The 27,060-nt window shown below is 38.9% G+C and overlaps 1 protein-coding gene across 2 annotated transcripts in view; it reads right to left on the bottom strand.

Moving 5' to 3' along the window:
* ryr2a (ryanodine receptor 2a (cardiac)) overlaps positions 1 to 27,060 on the bottom strand; it is a 233,607-nt gene that overhangs the window by 98,699 nt on the left and 107,848 nt on the right. For both annotated transcript variants that reach the window (XM_077550282.1, XM_077550284.1), the window contains 13 exons: positions 23,651 to 23,807; positions 23,419 to 23,505; positions 19,181 to 19,312; positions 19,003 to 19,097; positions 18,728 to 18,903; positions 17,172 to 17,818; positions 16,652 to 16,852; positions 10,810 to 10,915; positions 9,994 to 10,137; positions 7,742 to 7,869; positions 4,912 to 5,057; positions 4,587 to 4,701; positions 2,346 to 2,478 (listed from right to left, as the gene is read on the bottom strand). In XM_077550282.1, the coding sequence (XP_077406408.1) occupies positions 2,346 to 2,478; positions 4,587 to 4,701; positions 4,912 to 5,057; positions 7,742 to 7,869; positions 9,994 to 10,137; positions 10,810 to 10,915; positions 16,652 to 16,852; positions 17,172 to 17,818; positions 18,728 to 18,903; positions 19,003 to 19,097; positions 19,181 to 19,312; positions 23,419 to 23,505; positions 23,651 to 23,807 (2,267 nt within the window). The remainder of the gene's footprint in view (positions 1 to 2,345; positions 2,479 to 4,586; positions 4,702 to 4,911; positions 5,058 to 7,741; positions 7,870 to 9,993; positions 10,138 to 10,809; positions 10,916 to 16,651; positions 16,853 to 17,171; positions 17,819 to 18,727; positions 18,904 to 19,002; positions 19,098 to 19,180; positions 19,313 to 23,418; positions 23,506 to 23,650; positions 23,808 to 27,060) is intronic.

Here is a 27,060-nt window from a genome sequence, read left to right as displayed (position 1 = left end):
GAAAAATAAATAAATAAAAAACAATACACACGCAATTGCTTGAAATCTGATTACAAAAAAGCTACTGTTTTACATGGGGGAAAGGGGAAAAAAAACAACCTTTGAATTTACTTTGTGCCATAAAACTTTGCTAAGGATGCATCATCGGAATGGATTATCAATTGATATTATGAACTGTGTAAATATTGTAATGTTTAATTATATCCAATAATTTAATGACATTTCCGTACATTTGTTTTATTAATAATTAATATACATTGATAAGCCTGCACAATGTATTGAGATCCACAAGGTGTCTAAAATTGTCTACCAAATATATTTCTACCAGGAACCCTGTCTTTTCATATTTTTGCAAATACATGCAGTTAGAAATACTTGTTTATTTTTTTGACATTTGCGCCATTGTGGGCGTGAACCGAAATGCTTCGTGGCCAATGGAGAAGGACCCTCTCATTTCCTTTAAATTCAGTGCGCTCAAGTTCAACCACTGTTGCACCACCTATGCCACAACTTAGAGCTGCTTCCACCAGGCATAAAATGTTATCTACTTTCAGCCTCCAAATTGTAAGGTGCGCAGGCGAGGCGTGTGTTAAAGCAAGACTCCGTTTATTAAAAATTAACCAGCTATTCTGTGAAATGGTTAATTTCAACTCTTTCCTGAAATTTTTTGTCAATTTACGTTTAGTGATTACGATTTTATAGTACTTCTTAGGAATATATTTGCATTAGGTACAGTAACTGCCATTTTTGGACAATCACGTGATCGTCGTGACATAACACGTGCTGTCCACACGCATAAAATAATGTTTTAAATAAAATGTTCTCAGCCCGCCGGAACAGCGAGCATTGTGCAGCATGGTCTGCTCAATTCACCAATGCGATAAACAAGGCTTGCAACCTGCACAAAAATCAAGGGGTGCCAGTTTTCATGGCCGAACTCTTGTGTGTTGTCTACGAAGATAAGTGTTGATTGGCGATATATAACACATTTTTTCCCACAATATTAAACAATTCCTAGGTGTCTAAATAACACAACGATCAAAATTACACTACACTTTGCAGTAAAATTGTTCTGGCATGATAAGTCATATGGCTCCACCACACTGCATGATTAACTAGCCCAATAGCACAGCTCCCAGTAATAATCTCCCAGTCTTTAGTTTGCAACATTGGGAACCATGAGTTACTGGCTGTTGTTTTGGCTCTTCAGGAGTGGAGGAATTGGTTGGAGGGTCCTACTCACCCACTCTTTGTCTGGAGGAACCACAAGAACCTCTCCTACATGTGCTCCACCACAGACTCAATTCTCATCAGGCACTGTGGGCTCTTTTTCTCACTGGATTCGATAGACTTCGCCCTTGCCCACCGTCTGATCCGACAATGTTCAGCCCAATACTCTCTCCAGACTTCATTTAACACCATGATACCATGTCTAAGACTATATGATTCCTGTGGCCAAAGTTGTGGTTCCCACTTCACTTCTATAGTCAGAAATGCATTTCCACGGGCGATCCTGTTAGCTTCTCATTGGGATACTAGCCAACCAATCAATACCTGGAGGCAGCCATATGTTGAGTATGCCATGAAGATCCTGCTTCATCGTCAACACACCTTCCTTGGACATCCCTCATCTGTTGTACCACAGATTGTCTGCATTCATGATAGTTTCCCGCTCCCCTTGTTCCATTACCATCAGCTGAAAGTTTCTGTCCCCTCTGTTCATCATCTTGACAAGCAGAGCAGGCTGCCTGGACGTGACCGCTGGGGAGGTAGGGATTACTGTCATAAACCAAAGAGTTGTGTTTTGTTTTGTATCTCCTGTCAGTTGGCTTTACTTTTTTTTTTCTTTGTTCTCCATGTTGGCGCATAGAGGAGTTAAGCAAGGAGGTGTGCACCGGGGAGCTACAGTAATCAGCTCCCATTTTCAAGCTCCGTAGATACACTCTGTCTTGCACAAATATTGGATACTGCTTCAGGTTGGATGTTTATTAGTTTTGTTTACACTCATAAGTTTTTGCGTTTTCTTGGTTGGTATATTTGCTCTACTCCTTTCTTGTTCAGTTGCTGTTTTTTTTTCATATTTCACTATTTTCTCTTCAGTATCATTTTGCGTGTATTGATCTTTTAGTTTTGTACGTTGTTTAAATATAAGTACCCTACTCTACACAGTAGCTCTTTTTTAGTAGGAGTTAAGAAATTTTATTTTTTGTACTTTGTTTGCACATGCTATACTTACTCGTCAGTAGCACCTTTTCTTTGATCTTTGTGGGAATAAAGTTACTCACTATGCCTGCCGTGATGTCAAGCTTAGTCGCAAACTACAACTTACAATCACAGTCACTCACCAAGGCCTACGCTGCTGTTCCCCAGCAAGTAGCTGAGATGGTCAAACATGGCTTTCTGGTTTTGACGGCTGATTCGACAGAAGTAACAAAGAAAACGACAACAGTTGGCCACCATTTTAGGAAAGGCGATTTCCTGTAAAACAAACCCAAATATAAGATATTGCTATTTCCAAAAATAGGAAATAAAACCCTGCACCTCTGTCAGCGAAATGCCAATGGGAAGGGGGCTCTTCTTAAATATTTTAATTCCCAAATAAAATGATATGTATTTATTTATTTATTTATGTATTCATATTATGTGCAGCACTTTGTTACAGCTGTGGTTTTTGTTAACGTGTTCTAGATATAAACCTGTGTTGACTAACATACACTGTATAATTTAAAAAAAATCATTGTAAAAGGAGATCAACTCTGAATGTTCTGAACTCTGTTTACATATGTTGTATTGAACAGATTAATGCTGTCCAGAGGAGTCAAAGCATGAGTGTAGATCAACTTCCCAAAGCTAATGTAATTTTCTCTTTTATTTTTTATTTTTAGGAGAGATAGATTCAACAGTGCCTCTGCTGGTTGCAGCAAAACACTGCACTCCACTTTGCGCTTTGCCATTGTTTCAAAGTGGAATTAATCAACAATCAATTCTCCACAGTCAAAATAATTCTTCATGATTAGTTAATTGATTTATATTTTGTCTTTATTAGGATTCTCACAGGATCACACCTAACACTGCTGGCCAAACTAAACAATCTAGTTTTACTTAGGGATGTAATCCAAACATCACAAACATCACAATACAATAAATATACAATAATTATCACAATATTGGGAGGTTGGCGATATAAAAAAAACACTCACACCCACTTTCTTGACCGTGATTGACCCTGCTAGAATGGCCAGGCAAATCAAATTTGTTTCTTTGCTGTGACATATTCTTCGTGAGCAAAGTCACTTTTCGGCGCCGGAAGTTTATCATCACACGAATTATCAAGTTTTTACTGCAATGTCGTAAGTCATTTACTACTGTATCTCTTCAAGTAGCCATGTTGAATTGACTCTGTATCCGCCCACCGCTAATGTTTACTCATTGACTTACATATGAATATTATATATTTCATATGCACATCCGTGTGTTTACTACTCTTCCACACATACGTCTTGGCTTTTATGACGTCATGTCTGCTCTTCACTGATTCTGATTGGATCTTTTCACTGTCTGTTTGGTAAGTCCAGCCAAGCCGCCAAGGCAAGCGACCTTTATCAGTGCCATATGCAAATTTAGTTTAACGCGCGCTATTGATTGGTGGGCTGGTGGACTCCTTTCGTGGACGTGTTAGGTGTTGGACTCATGCGTCTTGCCTGCATAAATTATGCAAATTAAACCATGCGAACGCCCCCGCTCACGATTGGTGGACTGTTTTCATGCTCGCTCATGTTTGGCTGCTGTCCTTGGCTTCCTCGAGCGTCAGTGTTTACAATCAGAGCAGAAACCTGTCTAACTAATTTTTTTCCCCATCTCATAACGCCAGAGTAGCGAGGTTAGAAGAGGTAGAAATATTTTGGGGAAATGAGGGGAGACTCCCCGATATCTTCATTTCATTGAAAAAGACGTCGTGTCATTGATGTGTGTGATGAACCGTGTGCAGGGCTGAATTTCTACTGTCACCACAAATGTCAATTTTATGCTTCATGTTTCAAGTGTGATTAAATTAAAGGCAAATAAAAAGTTAACACTGTTACTCAAACTTTATATTCACAGACGTGTCAGTACAAAGAAATAAGCTTAGCCAGTCTATGTCACATATTATTCTTGCGCTCATATTGGCTAAGTGGCACCAAGTATATTGGTCTATGTAGTTCACAATGCTGTGTTTGACTGAAGTGGGCAAAAAGTAATGTTTTTTGATGTAGATGTTAAAACATATTTGCTGATAAGACTGATTAATGGGAGTGATAACAGGGTGCTAAAACTGCACAAATGGAATACAACTTTGCCTTTTTAACAGATGTGCTGCTTGGAATATAATGACATGACAACAGCAATATCATGACTATTTTAACATCACAATATTTAAGTTATTGTTACATCCCTAGTCTTACTCTACCTAAAATTAAATTTAAGACAGAGTTTTGTCTGTGTTGGTTAACATTTAACTTTTAACACTTGTGTAACAAGAATATTGATTAAACGAAAATGAATGCACAAGGCACCTCTTTAAATAGATTTCAAGCAGCCCTCCATACCTTAGAAACTCCTCCACTGAGTACGTTCACCATGACCTCCATGACAGTCTCATGCATCCCCAGAGCTCTCATCAAGTTAGGATGCTGGTAAAACACTTTGTTGTTCATAATATCACTGCAGAAGAAAATATTCATGTTGTTATACCGGTTTGCTCTTTCTTTCCATTCAAATATGAACACTTGCTTCCTTCAGATATCCAGGTTGAAAAAGGCCACAAATGGAATAGGTTAACAACACAGTATCAATTTTGAAGTTGTCAATTGAAAGTATTGTTTTCCAAATCCAAAGATGGTTTTAGGAACATGAAGAGGAGCATTTTCTCACCCCAGTCCCCTTATCATCAGCTTCTCCTCCTCTCTTCCCATCCGCACACTCAGCAATGACCTTATCTGACCAAGAGCAGCAAGCAGGTTGATTGTGTCCTCGATTGATACAGAGTTTATTGTGTAAGTCTTGGGAAGAGCCCGAATCTAGAAAGAAAGAGAAGACACACATCCTTGAGCAATACTATAAATTTCACATCAATGACAATATCAGGGAGAATCTGTCATGTTTCGGTTCTGTGGGGGTTGGATTTTTGTTTGTTATGGGTGTTCTTGTTTGTTTTTGTCTGTGGTTGGTGTTTTTTGTCTTGTCTTCCTGGTTTCTTCCCTTGTCTCGTTATGTCTAACCACGTCCACATGTGTGTGTCTTCCCTTCCTCCTCTCATGCGTCAAGTCTTCGTCACAGCCAAGTCGTCTTTGTCACTGCCAAGTAGCCATTGTCACCGCCAAGTAGCCTTCGTCACCGCCAAGTCATTGCCACAGCCAAGTCATCGCCACAGCTAACCAAGTCATCCTCGTCACACCAAGTTGTCCTCGTCACAGCTAACAAAGCCATCACTCCACAGCAAGTCAAGGCAAATCAGGTCACGACACGTCCCAGTCATGGCGACCAGTCAACTGACATCCCGTCCAGTCATGGCGACCAGTCCACCCACGTCCCATCCAGTCATGATTGTCTGCTCACCTTTATCACTATGGTTAATAAAAGAACCACACATTGCACTTCACTGCAATTCTTGTTTCCCTGCATTTGGGTCCACCATCCCTTATCCACTCACGTTCCCTCATGACACAATCTTGTTTAGACTACTGTGTTCCAAATTACAATGCATGCAAGAATGAAGTTAAACATTTAAATGTAATTGAAAGTTTTGCAATGCTGTATGTTTATCCTCGTATCTAAATCACTGACATAAACCTCCAACAGGTTCAATCATCCCAGCTAAGTCTAATTAAAGAGAATTTCCTTAACAAGATTAGTCCACATTATTGAGTAAGTCACATTTTTTCATGCAAGATAAGGAAAAAGATGGATCTTTCTGATGATGTAGAGCACAACATAGTCCAATGCTTTGCAAAGGAAACAAAAAAAAAAGGACGTGTGTGTGTGCACGCACACACTTGTAAATCAAGGTTCATGGCGTGTCTGCTATCACTTGCATTCTCAAGTGAAATACATGTAAATACTCCCCATGGACACAGGGATAGGCAAGTTCGGTCCTGCATGTGTTCGGTGTCTCCTGCCTGCTGCAACCCAGGTGTTTCAAATCATCAGCTCATAATTACGTTCTGCAGGAGCCTCTCAGCTGTGTTTGAGGAGGGCGACATCAAAAACATGCAGGACTGCGGCTCTACCCCTGAACTAACATGTGCTAATCTGTTGTAAAATAGAATTTGGAGCACTTATTTTGACTAGGTTTCCTCCTAAAAAAAACTGCTGTCATTGTCGTGGTTTTGTGGATCCAGGTTTTGGATTGTTCGGCAATGTTTGGATCACATGAAGAGCTTGTACAGCCGTGCTGCATAAGTGTACATCTTGTTATTCAACACGTGTGTATGTGTGTCTGGTTTCTGTTCGATTTCGTGCTGAGGTACACATTATGGTGTTTGCCACTTATATTGGTTGTTATGTCCATTTATACAAATCCTTTGTGAATGATGTTAGAGGCGATCACATGTTTGTTTTGGAACAGGTGCCCGAGACACGTCGCTAGCTAGCAGCTCAGCTAAAAACACACCCTAGTTATGACATACATTGTCTACAAAATCACTTATTTGACCAAACTTTAAACTTTTAGACTGCTGGGAAATTAAAATAGAGACCTTAAGGGGGCATTTTTGGAGAAATTTCAAAACTGACATTTTTGTCCAAATGATGTGTGACATATGTGACAGACAAAAGGGTCCTCGTGTCCAAAAAATCTAAATTGAGATATTCATATATTCTATATTCATATATGTATATATTCTATGTTCTTATTTTAGAATTAATTCCTTTTAAAATGACATATCATACATGAACGTACCTCAAAAATTGACAAAGTTACAGCAATTTTAATGTTGGCAGGAAAAGTTTATCGACCCCAAATTTCCAGGAACTGTTAACATATCAGTGGAAAAGCAATTCCAATAGCCGATAAGGCCATCATCCAAGATTTGAACCCTGTAAAACTTAAGGAAGTTTTACCTCTCAACAGATGAAAACAGCCTCAAATTTGAAGATCACATTGAGCTTCCAATTCATCTTCTGAGGCATCAGCCAAAATTTGGTTTTATTATTGCTCCTCGTGATGTTTTTCTTGTTTAAATGAAGTCATATTACCGCAGTGGGAAATTTTATTTAATTTAATAATTTTGTGTGAATTAAAATATTATTTGCCATTTGATGTGGCTTGTGACAAGTAAGTTTATTGATAACTTATGGATGTTATGTCTCAAATGCATTTGGTCACATAAAGAAAATGATGGTCCAAAAGTTATTCGAGACGCGCTGCTAGATAGCGTCGGCTGAAAACAACATGTTGGCTAGATGCACTTGTTCTAATTATTGCTTATTTTCATACACTTCTATTACAATTTTAACTTTTGCGCTTCTGGAAAATGAAACTAGAGACCTTAAGGAGGCTATTTGTGGAGAAATCTCAAAATCGACATTTTTGTCCAAACTATCTATCTATCTATCCATCCATCTATCTATATAATTACTGTATATATATATATATATATATATATATATATATATATATATATATGTGTGTGTGTGTGTGTGTGTGTGTGCGTGTGTAAATTGCAATGGTCATAAATAAAAATGAATAAAAACAGAACATAACCTGTCCTCCAATGCCGTCATACTGTCGGTGCAACAGCACAAACATGGCTCTGACGAGCTCTGGACCCTCAATTACTGACTCCTGAGCCCAGCGAACCATCGTCTCTGAAATCAACTGCTGTAATGTACCTGAAGAGACAGATGGAGAGAAATGGATACAATCTTACAAGCAGACTAGACAAAGAGCAATTTATGGAGAAATTGTGTGGAAATGCTGAATAGCTGAATGCCAATATTTGAATGAGCAAAACATTATTGATATCTTGAGCTTTGCGAAACTTCATTTTATACACTGCTACAGGTTGAGAGTAGCGTAAACGACTCATGAATATCGCCATATAGTGCCATTGTGCCATTGAGGTCATGAATATGTCCTCAAAGAACATTGTTACATGTACACGTTTGGTGCTAAATCTATTGCATTATTTTAGGTGTGTCTTTGTCTTGAAAGTAAGTAAAACTTGACAGAAAAGAATATTTCAAGTTAATTTAATTAAGTTTATTATGGTGGCAAAAGTTCACACATACTGTACTAAGACATAAGTATAAGACATAAGACTGTTAAAAGTAGAAGAACTGGTTCAACTCCTTTACTTAAAGCTGTAGGATGCAACTTTTTTGTTAAAAAATAAAAATAAAAAAGTAATTTTTACCCAAGCCACTACTAGCAGAGATGACGCTATACCAATTAAGCCTATCAGTTCCTCTATCATGCTAAAATAACTTGTTGTATTTTCTAGTATTCTATATATTTTATATTTCGTGTCGACAGGCAACATTCACACGCTGGCGCACCAAATTGGCATACTGGTAATAACACGGTTTACCCATTGCTGGGCGGAGTTCGGCAACTTGAGTCCTTTTTTGTAAAAAGCTAAACATATTAGTTTGCTTTTCAATAGCAAGATGATTACACAATAATTACTTCTTCCAAAGAATGCATATTTTATCCCCAACCGGCTGTCCTTGAAAAAAATTGAAATGTTCTAGAATCAAATGGTGGGGAGATGATGTCCACGGAAAAAAAATTCATACGAAAATTAAATGAAAACTAAAATAGAAGCCATTCGTTAAGATGATAACGATAACTAAAATTGACTGACAATTTTGTCAATGACTAATCTGAAAATGAAAACAACACTGACAAAAATTCACACAATCCAATCAGAAGGAATGAAACGCGGGTAAGAGAAAAGAACCACTCAGAAACTGTTCAGGGTTCACTGCACTTTATTTAATGTTCAAACATGTTTACGTTTTATGTTTTCATTGTGCAGCTGTAAGATTAATCTCAAGCAATTATGCACTTTTTTTTAATTAGGTGAAAACTAAGTTATATTATTGTCAGTTCAACATGTTTTATTGAAACAATAAAGGCACTGTTGTATTAAATGTGTCTTGCGTGTTAAACTAGTTACAAAAAGGTGTGTTATAATTATTGTTGAACTGTATGCTAAAGGAAAATATTGACTAAACTGTCAATTTAGTCGACTAAAATTGCTCTTTATTTTCGTCGACTAAAATCGGACTAAAACTAAAATACAATCAGATGACTAAATTATGACAAAATGTTTTAATTAATTTTAGTCAAAAGACGATAACTAAAACTAAATTAAAATGTATTTTCAAAATGAACACACATATACAGTATATATACATATACACACACACACATATATATGCACATGTATACACACACACACACATATATATACATATATACACACACACACACACACTTATATATATATATATATATATATATATATATATATATATATATATATATATATATATGTCCTTCACTTCCTTTTTTCCTGATGAAAAAAGAGACTCTAATCTTTCTTTTGGTAGGTTCCAGGTGTTCATACCAATAGAACACAATATTCTGTGGGACTTGCCAAATCAGTCAAAATCCAGTAAAACAGCCAGGAGCGAAGGTGGTTGCTTCAGTAAAAATGGCCGGGAGTGAATGAGTTAAGGGTCATTTTTGGGGGTATTATACACAGCTGCGTATTATATATGGGATTTCACGATAGCCAGCACATTTTTACAAAGTAAGGAGTATAAAGTACAGATATCTGTTTTCAAATACAAGGAGTAGAACAGATACAATGTCCCCCTGCTATTTGAGGGCAATAGGGACGGTATATGGCGAGCAAAGGGCTTTTGCATGAGCACGGAAACAACAAATAAGTGAGTTATCCGTTCCTCATCGTGACTAGTGTACATCTTAAGCTATGAAAAACTTACTTGGCTTTCTATCCATTTTTTCCTTTGGTGGTTTGACAATCTTGTCCTTCAGGTAAGACACTTTTTCCACCAACGACATCAGTCGACCCCGAATGGTGAAATTGCTGTCTCCGTCTAAAGAGCCATCTTCTGTTAACTCTATACCTGAGGGAACAGTGATATTACAGACAATAATTTTAGGAGTTGTACAAACTAGTAGATTTGTCTATTTTACAACTCAGCAATGATATTTAGAGCATTGCGTTAACTAGTCGCTAATCACTCATTTTTGCCTTGAGGAGGAGGCAGAGCCACTTGCAGCATCAGATGAGTTTGCTCAATGAAACAAGTCTGTCACCTTGATTGATTTAACTTGTTTTTTAGATGTGCTATATTATTTAGTGAGGGAAAATCAGTGAAGGGAAATAAAGTTAGGTCTCAGCAGGATTTTTTTCGGAACTCTTTTGCTCCGATCAAATCAAATCAGGTCAAACTTTTTCATAAAAAGAATGTTCATTCTGTGTTAATTCAGTGTATGAGCTATCCATTGTCAGTGAATATAGATAACAGCAAATTACTCTCTCCTCCTATGATTTTTACTATACTGAAAAAATATTAATGACGTTATGAGTAACTAGTTAACATAAACGCAACTTTCATCACTGTTGACATTAAAAATAATAATTTGTGTGTAGTTAATAAGGGTCCTATTAACTACACACAAATAATTAATAGTCTTGGAATACAAATTAAATAATCATGGATTGAAGATGCTGATTAATTAAACAGTTTCTACACAGCAAAGGTTTGGTAGACTGTATTTTAAAATAATTTTACCACAGTGTTTCATGAGGTCCTCATGGAAGTCAAGCAGCTGTTCTCGGATATATTCGGGACAGGGGCACTCCTGCATCTCCTTCTTAAAGTTGAGTAGCATGTTGATCTGCAGGAAAAATACATTTTCCAACTCATTCCAGCTTTACTTGCATGTCTAATAAACACAGTTAAGTGAATGTAGTTTAAATAGGACAAAAAGTATTTTTCAGTGACTTTAGCAAAAGGCTGCAACATCAGCTATAGAATGGGAGCAATGTGAATACACTATAGAAAAGGAAACAAGAAGTGGACCATTGTTTTGTATTGTAAGGTCTCCCCCTAATCTTCAATTTTCCCCATCAGCCAATCCATCCATCCTATCATCTTCTATAACTCTTATAAGGCACATGCACACGATTCCCCTTTTCTTCCTGAAGAAAATGTATTTTTTTTCTGGGCCACAGCTTTCCTGTCCAATAATTTATTTAATTTTATTTTAATTACAAAGAACATTCCAAATAACTGGTTGGGAGATGACGGTCAATGCACTCTGTATGATGCTTCCCCCTTATTGGGTTTTCGTCCATCAATGTAATCGTCACTCACCGGCTTAGTACAATGTAAATTTCAGAGACGGACGCCTGTTTTGCTCATGACTGACGGAAGCACGCACTGAGTGTCTCGCATTTGTTTGTTTGTGTGTGTTGCTTAAGAGGACTGCCTTGAATATATGTGTGAAAGTGACTACTCCTGTATAGGCTTCAGCACGCCCGCGACCCTCGGATATTCGGTTCAGATAATGGATAGGCGGATGGATGGATTTATTTGCAACCTTTATGGTTGTGTCATGTTTGGTTTCTGTTTTTGGTTGTGTCTCCCTTGGTCTTGTTGAGTGTAATCCTGCCCTTACTCGTGTCAACCAATCCGTGCCCTCAGCCACTTGTGTCTTGCTCCAGGTGTGTCTTGTTATGTCTTAGTGTGTGCGTATATAGTCTCCGGTCTCCCCTCTGTCTGGGTTGGATCATTGTTGCTGTCACCACTGGTGTTTTGTTGTTCCTTTGATTTTTGGTCTTTTCAGATCTTTGTTGGTTTTGTTTTCCCAGTACCTTTGTTAGTGTTTTTGTAAAATAAATTATGTTTAGTAGAACGTGCATCCCTGCTGTGGTTCTCCTACCTCCCTGCTTTTGGGTCCTCCACTCCGCAACCGTGACAGAGTCCACTTCAACTCATGACAGGTTGTGGGATTGTGTTAAAATTGGATGAAACCATGAAATTATTTAGTTCAAGAATATTTTGCAAACAATTACTTCCGGTTTGTGTCACGCAATTACATCCAGTTTGGGCACATACAAATGCTGAATAGACCTTTGTCGGTCAGTCCTAATAGCGGTGACGAAGTGCGTAAAATCAAATGGCGGGCCAACAATTACAGGTTGGGTCGGCTGGGAAAAAAATGGGCCAAAGGCACTGATGAATGACGGACCACCATTTGTGTAATTCCATATGTGTAGTTCTAGCACCCTCTAGTGGTTAGTTTAATAGCGCACATTAATTTTAATCAAGAATGTTCTGGTCACTGCAGCAGTTATCGCTCCCATAATTCAGTCATACCAGCAACCCGAACACAGACAAGCCCAGTTCTTTGTCATTGCTGGTAATTATGTACAAAAACATAGAGCTTGTTTTTTCAAATGGGGACCTTTTTGTTTGTTTTTATAGAGTACCGTGAGTTTTTTTTAATATCGCCTAACTCCCCACAATATCATATTTATCGTATCGTGATGTCTGGATATCGTTACATCCCTAGCAACGACACAACTTGTAATGCTGCTACTGCCCAACACTACACGTAAGTCAAGGTACCAGTGTACTTTACTTGCATACAACAGTGGTGGATTCAAACTAAAGGTGTTATCCTATAATGCCAAGGTCAGACTACATGAATGTAGCCTGATTTTGACCCAACAGACAAATGTTCACTGTTGTGGCTGGTTTTGAGTTGAATGCGTAATAGCCTGTGTAGTGTGTACTGTATGTGACATACTCAACGATTGGTTGTCTGGCCTATGGAATGCTTCACGATCATGACACTGAAAATCTGACATGTCAGAATGTTTGCTTGTTTGTCTTGCCACATACTGTAGTGTGGCATGTCCTATGTCCTCCTATGATTGGTTCCTTGGCATTGACCAATAGTATGATTGAGTGAAACGCTTGTCATTCCCAGATTAGCGTACTCTAACTCTCTTTTCTGCCCAAGATATCGTGCGGGTACATTCCAGAACTTGGCTCCACAGTAATGTTATCTCACGTTATCTACGTCTCATTATCCCGCTGTTGGAAACAACCCTTCCATCCGTCCCTGCAAAGGTTTTTAGTCTGCTGTTGTGTTGTGTTATTTGTTTTGTTTGTTTTGTTCACAACATTCACTTTGCACATACAATTATACCCAAAAAGAAAAAGGGTTGATGGGATGAAGCCGAAGCTTATTAATTCCCGTTCCCAGAATGCAATAGGACACAGATAATCAAAGTGGTAATTTGTCACATGTCTAGTTGTGTGGGTTATCAAGTTGTTGATTGTTGTTCATTTTCCCTATAGTCTTTGTTGATCAATACGTTGATTTGTTCTCTTGTTGATCAGTTTGGTCCAGTAGCATTGGATAGCTAAGGATAAATGGCGGCCTGTGTGTTGTGTGGCGTTTGATGAGAGGAGACTGATGTGAATTGGCTTGGGCATCTGGTTAGGATGTCTCCTGGACACCTTACTGGTAAGGTGGCCTGGGCATGTCCGGTAGGAGGCTTCCAGATGGCCTGGGAACAGTTTAGGAACTTGCTTGGAACGCTGCTTCCCCCACAAACCGACTCCAGATAAATTATAGAAAATGGATGGAAGGATAGATAGATGGATGGATGTTGTGTTCCACTGTGTCGAGCTAGGATAATGCTCAATGTGCTCGTTGTTCCTGCCCAGCTAGTTAGCTAGCTCCGGCATGAATACGCACTTGTGTGCATGCCCACAAATTGTTTCCCTGTCGGCTCTTTTCTTTTTACCCCGCCTCCCTAACATGTGCCGACGCAATGATCGGGCAGGTGTTAGATTTGTAGTGTGGCCACTCTGCCGTTTCAAGACCCAGAACAAATGTATTTGGTGATCTGACGTTGCGACTGTTGTGAACTAAAAAAGTTGTGTATGAGCTCGGCATAAGTTGTTTCAGATGTAAACACCACCCTCAACTCGGACATCAGAACCCTCTTGTGATAGTCTCTCAAGCTGTCAGGGCCCCCGCTTCCTCCCCATGAGTCCTGCCCATTTGTTCCCTGTTTGTGTGTATGTGTGCGTGAGAAAATCACACTGCTGTGTAAGGTGGAGGAGACACAGCTGGAGCAGGAGCCAGGTGCATGTAATCACAATCAAAAGCCAGCCTTGGACTTCACTTCAGCGCCAGGTCAACTCTGTCACACAGTCAGTTGCATCCAGCTTGTTGCCTGCCTTTGAGTACAGTACTTTATTGTAATTACCACTCTTTTTCTAGATTTCCTGCACCTGCCAAAGCCGTACCTTTGCCAGCTTGCCGAAGCTAACTCGCCTGTGGATCGCCTGCTCCCTACCCGGACTCGATGGCAAAGAGTGGCGAACATACTGTCACGGCTTTAGCTCTTTGGCGCTGATAATATTACATACAAAAACACAAAATTGTGCTTTTTCAATGACATGAACCTATTTTTACGATAGGTGAGGTTTTATATAGTATCGTGAGCTCTTTTATAATATCGCCAACCTTTCCACAATATTGTAATCATTATCGTATCCTGAGGTTCAGACCGTGATTTGGGGTGTCAAGCGGTTAAATCTTAAATCGTAAATAATCTTGACTTCAATAGTTAACTCTCGATTAATCACAAATTTTATATCTGTTCTACATGTGGCAGCTGTGGCTTAGGGTGTAGAGACGGTTGTTCAGTAACCAGAAGGTCGGCTGTTGGATCTCCGTTCTCCCCGAGTCATGTCGTGTTGTGGGCAAGATACTTCACACACATCTCCTCCAGTGCTACTCACACTGGTGTATGGATGGTGCGATTGTATGGTGGTGGTCAGAGGGGCCGTATGCGCACACTGGCAGCCACGCTTCCGTAAGCCTGCTCCAGGGCAGCTGTGGCTACTTAACTAATTCAATCCCCAAAACGTTTAAATATGTTTTTTAATACTGAAGGACTTGGGAGTCATTCACTCTCAAAAACGTATTTATACGTTTTTTCATGCTAAAGCATACAGAAGGCTTTGATGCAGCTTCTGACCTGAAGAAATCGCTTAAAGCAATGGTAGTTATTACAAAAAACGGCCAGCAGGTGGCCAGAGTATAAGAGATCAACCAGGACCATGTTGCTACAAGCTCTTTTCCCCTGTGTTTTCAACAGATTTGTGAATAATGATGAAACTTAGCGATATTCTAATGCTAATTGCCGTACAACAGAAACAGATATAAATATATATTATATTTTTAGACTATAATCTTTCTTTGTTTTTATAGAAATAACACAATATTCTGTGGGCCTTGAAAAAAATCATCAAAATCCAGTAAAACAGCCGGGAGGGAAGGGGGTTGCTTCAGTGAAAATGGCTGAGAGTGAATGAGTTAAGTAGCTTACCGCCACTACAGTGTGAATGTGTCGGTGCATGAATAATGTATCGATTCCATTGTAAAGCGTCTTTGAGTGTCTAGAAAAGTGCAATATAAATCCGATGTATTATTATTATTATTATTAAATGTACAATATTTGTTTCCCTAAGTTTTCATACTCAATATAAAGTGGATTTTTTTTTTATAGAAATATGGCATCATCTTTTAGTTATTGATACAGTAATGTCATAACAATTCATAAAATTTTATTAAAATTAAAAAGATGTATGTAAAACGAGTGTGATATTGATTTGTGTTCAGGTAATTTTTCTGCCACTAGATGGCATAACTACATTTGTAAGACTGACAACTTTTCTTTTTACACTAAGAGCTATCTTTAACTTGAAGTAGCTTGTGAAATTCTGCACATTTTTAAAATTGGAAAATACAACTTGACCCCAGTCTCCACAAATATATGCATTATTATTAAATGTATTACTGCTAAATTTTGACGTGGACATGTCTGCTGCGTTGCTTCTGGAATTCCCCAGTACAGGCTTTCCAAGTAAGGGCGGTTATTAATCGCGCATTTAAAAAAAATTGTGGTGTTAAAGGAACTTTAAATAACTCAAAATTAATGCACTAATTTTGACACCCCTAATTGCGATAATTAGGGGGTGTGAATTGTCTAAGACCTTGCGATTCGATCTGTATCACGATTCATAATTCCCTATTCTATTCGACACAGATTAATCCTGATGCTAATCTATAAGTCAATTATTGTGATTTTTTTTAACTCAAATTTAGAAAATACTAATCAGTAAACTTGCACTGCAAGATTTGTATGAAAATATACTTCAAGCTTATAACTGTGAGCCACTGTAGTTAACAAACGGGTTGCAATCTGTTTTATGTGTGAACAGCATTGAAATAAAATTTTAAGGCTCAATGTTCCATTAATATAACATTCTTCCATGCTTCAAGCGTAAAACCTAGTTCTAAGTAAGACATTTTGTTGAATTTTTCCATCAAAAATTGATCTTTAAAAATAGATTCGGCTGCATATTGAATCAATACGAGAATTGCTCGCTGTAATATCACAATATATTGCCGAATCAATTTTTTTTAACACCCTTAGTGGTGATACTTAGTCATTACAACTTTGGACATCGTTAATCACTCTCTAATACTTTTAAAGAGCATTGTAGATCTTCAAGCCAGGTCTTTGCTTTAGTAATTTACCTGCTCCTGAGGTGGAGATCGGAACTCTTTGGTCTTCTTGGCAGTGAGAGCAGCAGACATGTTCAACGCAAGCATCACTTCATTGTAGCGAAAGCGCTGGTTATCTTGGAGACTGGCTACAAAATCATCAGAGAAGGCTACTACTGCTTCAATACGATGACGCACCTGGCAGTCACACAGATACTGAAGAACATGGCACATCTATGGCACACAAAAAATGCATGACACATATTAGCAGTTTATATGGGCAGCCGCTTCTCCCGTCATGGCCCCTTGAATGTTATTCATGTCAATAGCATCAGGGAGGAGTTAACGTTTCACCATTTTGTGGCCTTTACCTTCTTTCCTAAGATGCTTTACATTTACTAAACTATGGCTCAATTATTTGGAAATTGTTTGAATGAGGTAGAAAAGTTAAACTGTAGATACTTGTACAGCATGCACAAAACCATACCTAGATAATACAAAAATATACATCATCCTGATTGAGAACAATCAACTGCAGTTGAATGGTTATTACCTGAAGTTTGACAGGCTCTGGCAGTTTCATCTGCAACAAACCCTCATTTGGTACGCTTTTTCCTTCATCCTCTCTTCTCTTCGCTGTGTCCTTTTCCAACTTCCTATGCATTTCCTCCTGCTCTTCACATTTTTCGGAGAACACAGATGGCTCAATCAGTCGCAGTATGTTCTTCAGATCTCCATTTTGGAAAACACCCATGATGAGCATGGTGTAAAAAAGCTTTATGAGCGGCACAAAGAGAAATTCCGTGTTGCCCCCAATGGGATCTCTTACATGCATGTTGCCCTCACATACTGCTTCTGTCAGCATCTCAACTGTTTTAGTTTTTAGTATGTCCAAGGGGAATTCTGGGCTGTACTGGCAGGAATTTATTGCTTCTGAGCCATTGTTGAAATTAGTACGTGATGATGATCCAGAACCACAGATAAAACTTGGGGATGAGAAGTGCATCCTTGGTCTCAGGGAAGTGCTGAGCCCAATGCCAGGCACACCATGTGTTTTTTCCTCATCGGGAAAAAGGGTTATACTCTTGGTTTCACCAGTCATAGGAACAATGTACTCATTGTTCATCATAAGACGAGTGGTTGCATAGTTGCTCAGGTGGATGTCAATTAAGAGGTCGTAGTAGCCTGCACGAAGCAAACCTGAAATTAAGTCACACAGAAAACATATTAAGAGTTGGGGCATAAGACTTCAATTTGCCAACCAAATAGAGCATCCATGCATTTATTTTCTACACTGCTGATAATGGATGTAACGATAATGGCAATATCAGGATATCACAATATTAAAATTGCAACAATATCATTGTCGTCATTTCACGATATTAAAAGCAGCATCCCTGTGAAAAAGGTGAGGGTGTATTCCATTTGTGCAGTTCTGGCACCCTCTAAAGGTTAGTTATTTTACTGCAGTTTAATTTTAATTGTGGGAATGCTGGAATTATTCTCCTCACTTTTTCACTTCAGCCAAACACAGCATAGTGAATTACTGTACTGTACTGACAAAGATACTTTGCGCTGCTGAGCCAAGAGGAGCACATGACAATGACATGGCCGTCACTGATGTTATTATGTAGAAAAACACAATATTGTGATGTAATGACGTTTGGATATCATTAAATCAGTACTACTCCTGATCCTGTAAAGGCTCACAGGTGTGCTAGTGTTTATGACATCTGACTTGGCATTGGAGCCAGGGTCCCCGACATAGGAGACCGGTCTGGGCCAGATGTGCCATTAAGTTGGCACTACTGGCCATTCAGCTGACTACCAACCAATCTTGCCATCGCTCTCATTGGCCACCCCTTAACAGACACTGTTTCAGATGCTTTAATTGGCTCTAGCTAATGAGCTACTATGCCACTTTGACTAGGTACAGAACTTCACAGTAAATAGTGGTGTCAAAATTCAGCAAACTTTTGAATGGCTCACTGTGTAATTTCACATTTGATGGGTCTGAAATACATTTTCCATATTTTGTCCTTTTGAAAGCAAATACTGAATGAGCGAATAAAAAGCTCTACTTTACAATTTGACTTTTATAAGACTCACCTGGCATATACTTATTCTCTATAGCATGTAGAAGCTGTGCCTCATCCACGTGGGAGCAGAGGGCGTGAGCAACGCGGTTGTTTCCCAAAGCACAGATTGCAGAATACAGTCTGAGGGTATGGTAGTGAAACTTTAATAAGTCTCTCCTTTCTGTCAGCTCCAGGACATCCAGTGACCTGAATGAAACACAAAGACTGAATGAGAAATGAAAGAGTAGGGGACTGTATCAAAGTACATATGAGTAAAGAAAGCGACAGTGGACGCATGCATTCAACCTGTTCTCTTCAGGTATGTGCAGAGTCAAAAACTGCAATGGTTCATTACATTGGACCAGCCAGCCATGTCGGTCATTCACTCGGGACACTGAAACCTGTGGAGATAATTATTGGTATGAGTATGCACACACAGAGAATGGCATTCAATAAAAACAGGCAGAATAACAACAAACATTACCTTGGGATAGTGATTGGGAACACGAGTCCATAATACAGGAGTGAGAAACTGGACATGCAGCCGTGGAGGACATTGAGGGACTGAATTCTTCCTCTCACTCATGAATAAACCAGCTGACAGGGGCATCACATTCTAACAGGGAAAATAAATATAATGTAAATGTCATGTGTCACAAAGTCTTTTGAGGTCTTATTTTTTTACTAATTTTTTACTTACTTTTTAAAATCTAGGTAAGGCAGAACAGAGAACAGATTATTGTTTGCAATCAGTGGCGATTGCTCCACGACTGCAAAGGAAACTCAGCTTCCCCTAAATGCCCCTGCCCCTAAAATTAAGAAAGTGATCAAATATGCACGGCCTTGTATACAATTCATTATGCGTTAGAATACCTTAAACTTTTGTTCAGTATCAGCTACTTCCCACAAATAACTGACACAACTTCATCCCTGCGATGCCACGACACTTTTATTTATTTACACAGTCAGCCGCTGCTTCGTAGAGTGGGCTGTTTTATGGGTTTTATGGAACAGTGGTGGAACATTCGGCGACTGCGTGATGATAAAATGATCTGTCTGAGACATAATTTTTTTTTTTAAAGAGCTTCCCCTAAATTGAATGACCAGCAGTCGCCACTGTTTGCAATGCCAACCTAGCTATGGACATTAAAGTACAGCAAAGAAAAAATAATAGCAAATACATATTCTGCAGTTGCGTGGAATTCTCGTACCTCCAAAATTACCATTTTTCAGAAGATCCCGAAACGGCATGTTTGTTCAACCATTATAAACAATGCATTAACAAAAAGAACAAAGCATTTTCAACACTTAAAATTGGTCAAGAATGTGCAAAAAATTGTGTGGACTGACAAATAGTATGGATTTGTGGGAAAAAAATACACCAAATTTAGAATTAACACATAAACGAAATTAATTTATTACCTAAAATAATGTAAAAGTATGTGTACAAATGTTAATAAAGAAAGCATGTTTATTATAATAAATGCATGTTTATTATATTTATTTGCTCTTCAATGCTCCAAAAATATTTTAAACAAAAAAGGTATTTACAATTGAATTGTTAATATTTTAAGCTTTTATTTATTATTTACTTATATATATATATATATATATATATATATATATATATATAATACAAATAAATAAATAATAAAAGCTTAAAATATTAACAATTGTAAATACCTTTTTTGTTTAAAATATTTTTGTAACATTGAAGAGCAAATAAATAATTTTTCCCAGAAGAGGCAGGAACATAGGGTGACCTACAAGAGTGGGGGTAGGAGTACACAGGTAGACTACATCTTGTGTAGACGGTGTAATCTGAAGGAGATCAGCGACTGCAAAGTAGTGGTAGGTGAGAGTGTAGTGTGTAGGATGACTCTGGTGGTGAGGAAGACAAAGCAAAGCAAAGGAGGAAATGGTGGAAGCTGAAAAACGAAGTGTTGTATGACTTTCAGGAAGGAGTTGAGACTCTGGATGGTCAGGAGGTGCTTCCAAATGACTGGACAACTACAGCAAATGTGATCAGGGAGACAGGTAGGACAGTCCTTGGTGTGTCATCAGGAAGAAAAGGAGATAAGGAGACTTGGGGGTGGAATAGGGAGGTGCAGAAGTGGATCCAGACAAAGAAGTTAGCTAAGAAGAAGTGGGCACTGAGAGGACTGAAGAAAGTAAACAGGAGTACAGGGAAATGCAGCGTAGGGTGGAAGTAGAAGTGGCAAAGGCCAAACAAGGGGCTTACGATGACTTATATGCTAGGTTGGATAGTAAGAAGGGAGATACTGATCTATACAGGTTGGCAAGGCTAAGAGACAGAGATGGGAAGGATGTGCAACAGGTTAGGGTAATAAAGGATAGGGATGAAAATGTGTTGACAGATGCCAGTAGTGTGATGCGAAGATGGAAAGAGTACTTTGAAGATTTGATGAATGAGGAAAATAAGAAAGAACGAAGAGTAGAAGAGGTGACTGTCGTGGACCAGGAAGTAACAAAGATTAGTAAGGATGAAGTGATAAGGGCATTGAAGAGGATGAAGAGTGGAAAGGCAATGATATACCTGTGGAGGTATGAAAGTGTCTAGGAGAGGTAGCAGTAGAATTTCTGACTGGGTTGTTCAACAGGATCTTAGATAGTGAGAAGAAGCCTGAGGAACGGAGAAGTGTGCTGGTGCCCATTTTTAAGAACAAGGGAGACGTGCAGAGTTGTGGCAACTACAGAGGAATAAAGCTAATAAGCCACACAATGAAGCTATGGGAAAGAGTAGTTGAAGCTAGACTGAGGGCAGAGGTGAACATTTGTGAGCAGCAGTATGGTACAGAGAAGGTCAGAAGGAGCTGCATTGTGTCTTTGTAGATCTGGAGAAAGCTTACGACAGGGTGCCCAGAGAGGAACTGTGGTTTTGTATGAGGAAGTCTGGAGTAGCAGAGAAGTACGTATGTTCAAGTGGTGCAGGACATGTATGAGGACTGTAAGGCAGTGGTGTAGTGTGCTGTAGGTGTGACGGAGGAGTTCAAAGTGGAGGTGGGGCCACATCAGGGATCAGCTCTGACCCCCTTCTTTTTTGCTATGGTAATGGACAGGATGACAGATGAGACAGGAATTAGACAGGAATCTCAATGGACTATGATGTTTGCAGATGACTTTGTGATCTGTAGTGAGAGCAGGGAACAGGTTGAGGAGAAGTTAGAGGTGTGAAAGTTTGCCCTGGAAAAGAGGAGAATGAAGGTTAGTCGTAGCAAGACGGATTATCTGTGTGGGATGGACCTAAGTGGAAGAGTGAGGTTACAGGGAGAAGAGACCAAGAAGGTGGAGGAGTTTAAGTATTTAGGGTCAACAGTCCAGAGCAATGGAGAGTGTGGAAAAGAAGTGATGAAGCGTGTGCAGGCAGGCCGGAACGGGTGGAGAAAAGTGTCAGGTGTGATAGAAAAGTTTCAGCTAAAATGAAAGGAAAGGTTTACAAAACTGTGGTGAGACCAGCGATGTTGTTTGGTCTGGAGACAGTGCCACTGAGGAAAAGACAGGAGGCAGAGCTGGAGGTGGCAGAGATGAAGATGCTGAGGTTCTCTTTGGGAGTGACCAGGATGGATAGAATCAGGAATGAGTACATCAGAGGGACAGCACATATTAGAGGCTTTAGAGGTAAAGTCAGAGAGGCCAGACTGAGATGGTTTGGACATGTCCAGATGAGAGATAGTGAGTATATTGGCAGAAGGATGCAGAATTTCCAAATGCCAGGCAGGAGGTCTAGAGGAAGACCAAAGAGGAGGTTTATGGATGTAGTTAAAGAGGACATGAAGGTAGTGTGTGTGAGAGCAGAGGATGCAGAAGACAGGGTTAGATGGAGGCAACTGATTCGCCGTGGCGACACCTGAAGGGTAAAGCCGAAAGGAAAAGAAGAAGAAGTTTCTTTCACCAAGCTCTGTGAGTGCTATTGTTATATGTTGCTGTGTGTGTGATGTAGAAAGTACATTCTCAACGCCGATTGGCTTTCACAATTTAATATGTGACTTCCAGTTCAAATTTACCAACTTGAGCGAATTGCTCACCCCACTCAAGTTGCCTCAAACACATAAATCGTGCTGCCTGCTTCAAGTTCTTTTGGGTTGATTGTGTTGTTTGTTTTGGAGTGATTCTCTGTTGTTGCACTTTAAATTAGTTTAATAAAAAAATAAAAATAAAAAATAAAAAAAAATACATAAAAAATAAATATTTTTTAACAATGTTATTGTTGACAGCATATATATACTGTATATATATTATATTATTATTATACTATTACGACAAAATAATATTGAGGTCTGTGGGCACAGAGAGTTATGAAACACAGTCAGCTTCCAATACCAGGACCACAGCTGGACGGGCACAAAAAAAAAAATCTGTCATGGCTTTTTGACTTAAGCCCGCCGCCCTGGCCTGGACTGACTCCTGACCATCCCTGCCTAACACATAGTTCTGCCACTGATATTGGCTGATGTTGGTTCAGTTTGCTGTCTATATTCCCCAATAGATTAATGGACTAGTCCCTCTAAATTGAGGGCCAGTCTCATGGGGTAAAATAGAGGAAAATTATGATTAAAAAGCACTGTCTCAGCTCCAGAAGACGCCGGCCCACCGGGCATCTGCCATGTATGCTCGATGGCCGGTCCAGCCCTAACAGGGACCAAGCTAAAAAAGCAACAATAATTCACTGTACACCATAAGACAGGTATGTATCCATCTCACCTTTATTTGCCCCAATTCAAACTGGAAGACATTGGGGCTCGTAGCCTTTGCAAACACGGCTGGGAAGAGTTTAGTATTGGACTCCACCTGAAATAGAAAACTTTTAGTCCGAAGAACATTTCAGTTGCATAATGTTCATACCATGTTCTAATTTAATTCCAAATTAAAAGAATGAACATTAATGACGATTCTTGGGTATAACATGTATTACCCTCTGAGATACATAGCCTACCTGGTAGTATGTGCTGAGCTCTTTGCCATTAGCGGTAAAGGACAGGAGTCCATTTGATGTGTCAATCAAACATCCAATCTCTAAACCGTTGTTACCGCTTCCTTCTGGACTGCAACTCTCTCCGGCCCACACCATATAGCAGTTACTGCGCTTTATACTGGAAAATAGATAGCATTGAGCATTCGGTGCGATTTGCATTTATCATACATTTGCGGTCAGTGTTATGCTGACATTTATGCATCATGCACATTTTATGTCATATTAATTTTAAGCTTTTTTTTAACTTAAGTGTGTGTGTGTGTGTGTGTGTGTGTATATATATATATATATATATATATATATATATATATCGCTCGTCAGATGGAATCTTCCTAACTTTATTTTTGGTCTCCTCTTGGAGATAAGCAAACAGTAGGAGGGGCATACCTCAAGTGGTAATGTGGCAGTTTCCCAAGCTGAAGGTCATGAGTTCAACCCTAGAGTGACTTTTATCTTTTTTCAATTCTTTTTTTCTCTAAATAGAGTCAAATTTACTCTACAGAAATTACTGTGTATGGTGCAAAGTGCTGCATAAGTGCACTCAATTTACCATTTACTCTTTTGATCAAATTAGATTCCTAATGTGTAGCACTATATCTGTTTTTTTGTTTTTTAGCAAAAGTACATTAAGTAATCAATTCGAGTTGATTAATCATGTGTTCATTTATGTCGAGACAAATAGCAAATGGGGATTATGTGTGTGAGTCCAAGTTTTAGAGTATAGAGTTGTAAAGAAAAAAAAGTAAAACCTTTGAAATTTCAGCACAAAATGGTCACAAATGTCTGATATTCATCTAAGTCACAACAGAGGCAAAATACAGTTTTCTTATCAATACCACAAATATAATTATATGTTGCAATAGATGGGTTTGTAAAAGGGGGCTAGTCTGCGTCATATTTTACAAATAACAATAATTATAAAAACAAATTATTAGTAGAGCTGCAAGCAGCTCTGAAGGGTTCTCACAGGCCTGGCCACATTAGAGTAGTGACAGATTAAAATATGAATGTGTGCAAAGTTTAACAAGTTTTCACATGTTTAGACCATCATCTATGGTTTGCTATCAAAGTTTCTTATTTTTCTTCGAAATGAGATTTGAAGAAAAAAAATCTTGCTCGGCTGGTGGTTTGGGTCTCTAAGTCCCTCAGGCCAAGTCCAAGTCAAGTCTCAAGTCTTTAGCTTCCAAGTCTTTGATCAACAAGTCCAAGTCAAGCTCAAGTCTTTAGGTTCCAAGTCTAAGTCAAGTCTCAAGTCCCTGACCATGATTCCAAGACAAGTCCAAGTCCCTGATATAGAGTCAGACTCGCTGGATAAAGTCTTGAAAAGCAAAAACTATAACAGCAGTGCTGCAAGCAGCCTGTTGCCCCAAGTTTGGCATGCTGGTAATTCTGTGTGTGTTGCCACAATTGTCTTCTTAACGTCATTAACTTTGAACGTTGCCCGGGCGCACGGAATGGTACAGAGAGAAAGAGGGAGTAAGGAGAGGAAATGAGACCATCTATCCATCCATTTTCTGAACCGCTTATTACAGACTCTTAACTCTTTTACTGCCAAAAACATAAATTTATGTTTATGTTAAGGACACACCCACTGTATAACGGCAATAATGTCAATTGACGTCAACTACGTTTTTTTTTCTCAATGAGTAGTGCAACGTCTTGTGCAGCGCTGCTTTGTGAATGGGTTGGAAAAATCCAACAACACCCACTAACTATGGCCATCATTCTATCTCTTTTCAATGGGCTCCCAGGGTATTAAATTATATGAAAACATGGCGGATCTTAGGAAATAGAATGTTTTCAAGGATGACATGAATGATCAAAGTGTTTGCAACATTAAATCTAATTCACAGAGCGTCACTAAGCAAAAAATATTAGTGTCAAAGTCACTGTTGTGCAGAAAATGTATCTTTTCACAAAAAGCTTATTTTCTCCTAATCTTTTCATTTTTTGCTCAATGTCACTCAAATTACCTATTTTCAAATGGTGATTACTAAAGAACGGAATAAGGTAGAAACATACTTTTTTTTCTAATGAAAGAATGGAACGCGACCTTGTTTACGTAGTGACAGCACACAATATTCTGTTTGCCTTGAAATATGAGTTAAAATGCTCGAAATTGACTGGCACTGTAGGGGTTGTTTTTTGGATAACGTTTGGTAGTAAAAGAGGTAATGTTCACGAGTCCCAAAAGAAGAGTCCGATTCAAGTCCTGAGTCTTTTGTGGACAAGTCAAGGCTACTTGCAAGTCTAAAAAAATAGCGACTAAAGTCTAAAGAGTTGCGAGACTCCATCTCTATGTGAAACCCTTGAGAAGCATTGCTGTAAGGGCCCATATCATGCGAAATGTACTTTTTATTATTTATTTATTTTTTAGCTTTTAACCATGTTAAAATGTTAACTCATTCTCACCCAGCCATTTTCACTGAAGCAAGCCCCTTCGCTCCCGGATGTTTTACTGGATTTTGACTGAATTTGCAAGGCCCACAGAATATTGTCTTTTATTGCTATATAAACAAGGAAGAAAGATTAGAGTCTCTTCTTCATCAGGAAAAAAAAAGTATATTTGTATCTGTTTCCGTTTCCGGCGATTAGCATTGGAATATAGCTAAGTTTCATCATTATTCACAAACCTGTTGAAAACACTGGGGAAAACAGCTTGTTGCAACATGGCCCTGGTTGATCTCTTATACTCTGCTGCCACCTGCTGGCCATTTTTTATAATAACTATCATTGCTTTAAACGACATATTCAGGTCAGAAGCTGCATCAAAGCCTTCTGTATGGTCTAGCATAAAAAACAATACGTTTTTGGGACCATGGCAATATTTAAAATAGAACGTGTTTACACGTTTTTTGGGAGCAAATGAGTTAATTGCTCACCCCCAAAAAGTGGTGTTTTGCTCCATGTATCCATCCCCAAGCATTCCTGCTAATTCCGGCTCTCTAAGCACCAGCTCCTCCCAACCCAAGAAGATGGATGGTAGATACATACCAAATTGAGTGACCACCCCTGTACTGCTCCTGCTGACACGCCCACTTTCTCTGGGCAGCCAGTGGTATGCCCGACATGCTTATCCAGTTAAGAAATGCTACAGTATGAGCGGCCACCTGGGCAGAGGCACCGGCCTCCGGCTGGAGTTACGCTACTCTGAAATTCCACCTCTGTGCGCCTTTTCTCACTGCGTGTCCGATGAAGGCGTTCATACAGTATATATATTTTAAAAAATCATGTTTTCACTCATGTTTAGCGCATCAAAATTGGCACAATTTTCCATGGCCAGAAGCGTATCAACATTACAACAGTGTTTGATGAAATAAAACGCTCAAAGTTTGAAGACGATTAGATAATATCTTTAGGAGGAGTCTGTT

The sequence above is a fragment of the Vanacampus margaritifer genome, chromosome 18 (assembly GCF_051991255.1).
Source record: "Vanacampus margaritifer isolate UIUO_Vmar chromosome 18, RoL_Vmar_1.0, whole genome shotgun sequence".
NCBI lineage: Eukaryota > Metazoa > Chordata > Actinopteri > Syngnathiformes > Syngnathidae > Vanacampus > Vanacampus margaritifer.
The sequence above is the reverse complement of the archived record's forward strand: the minus strand, read 5'-3'. Positions and strand labels throughout refer to the sequence as shown.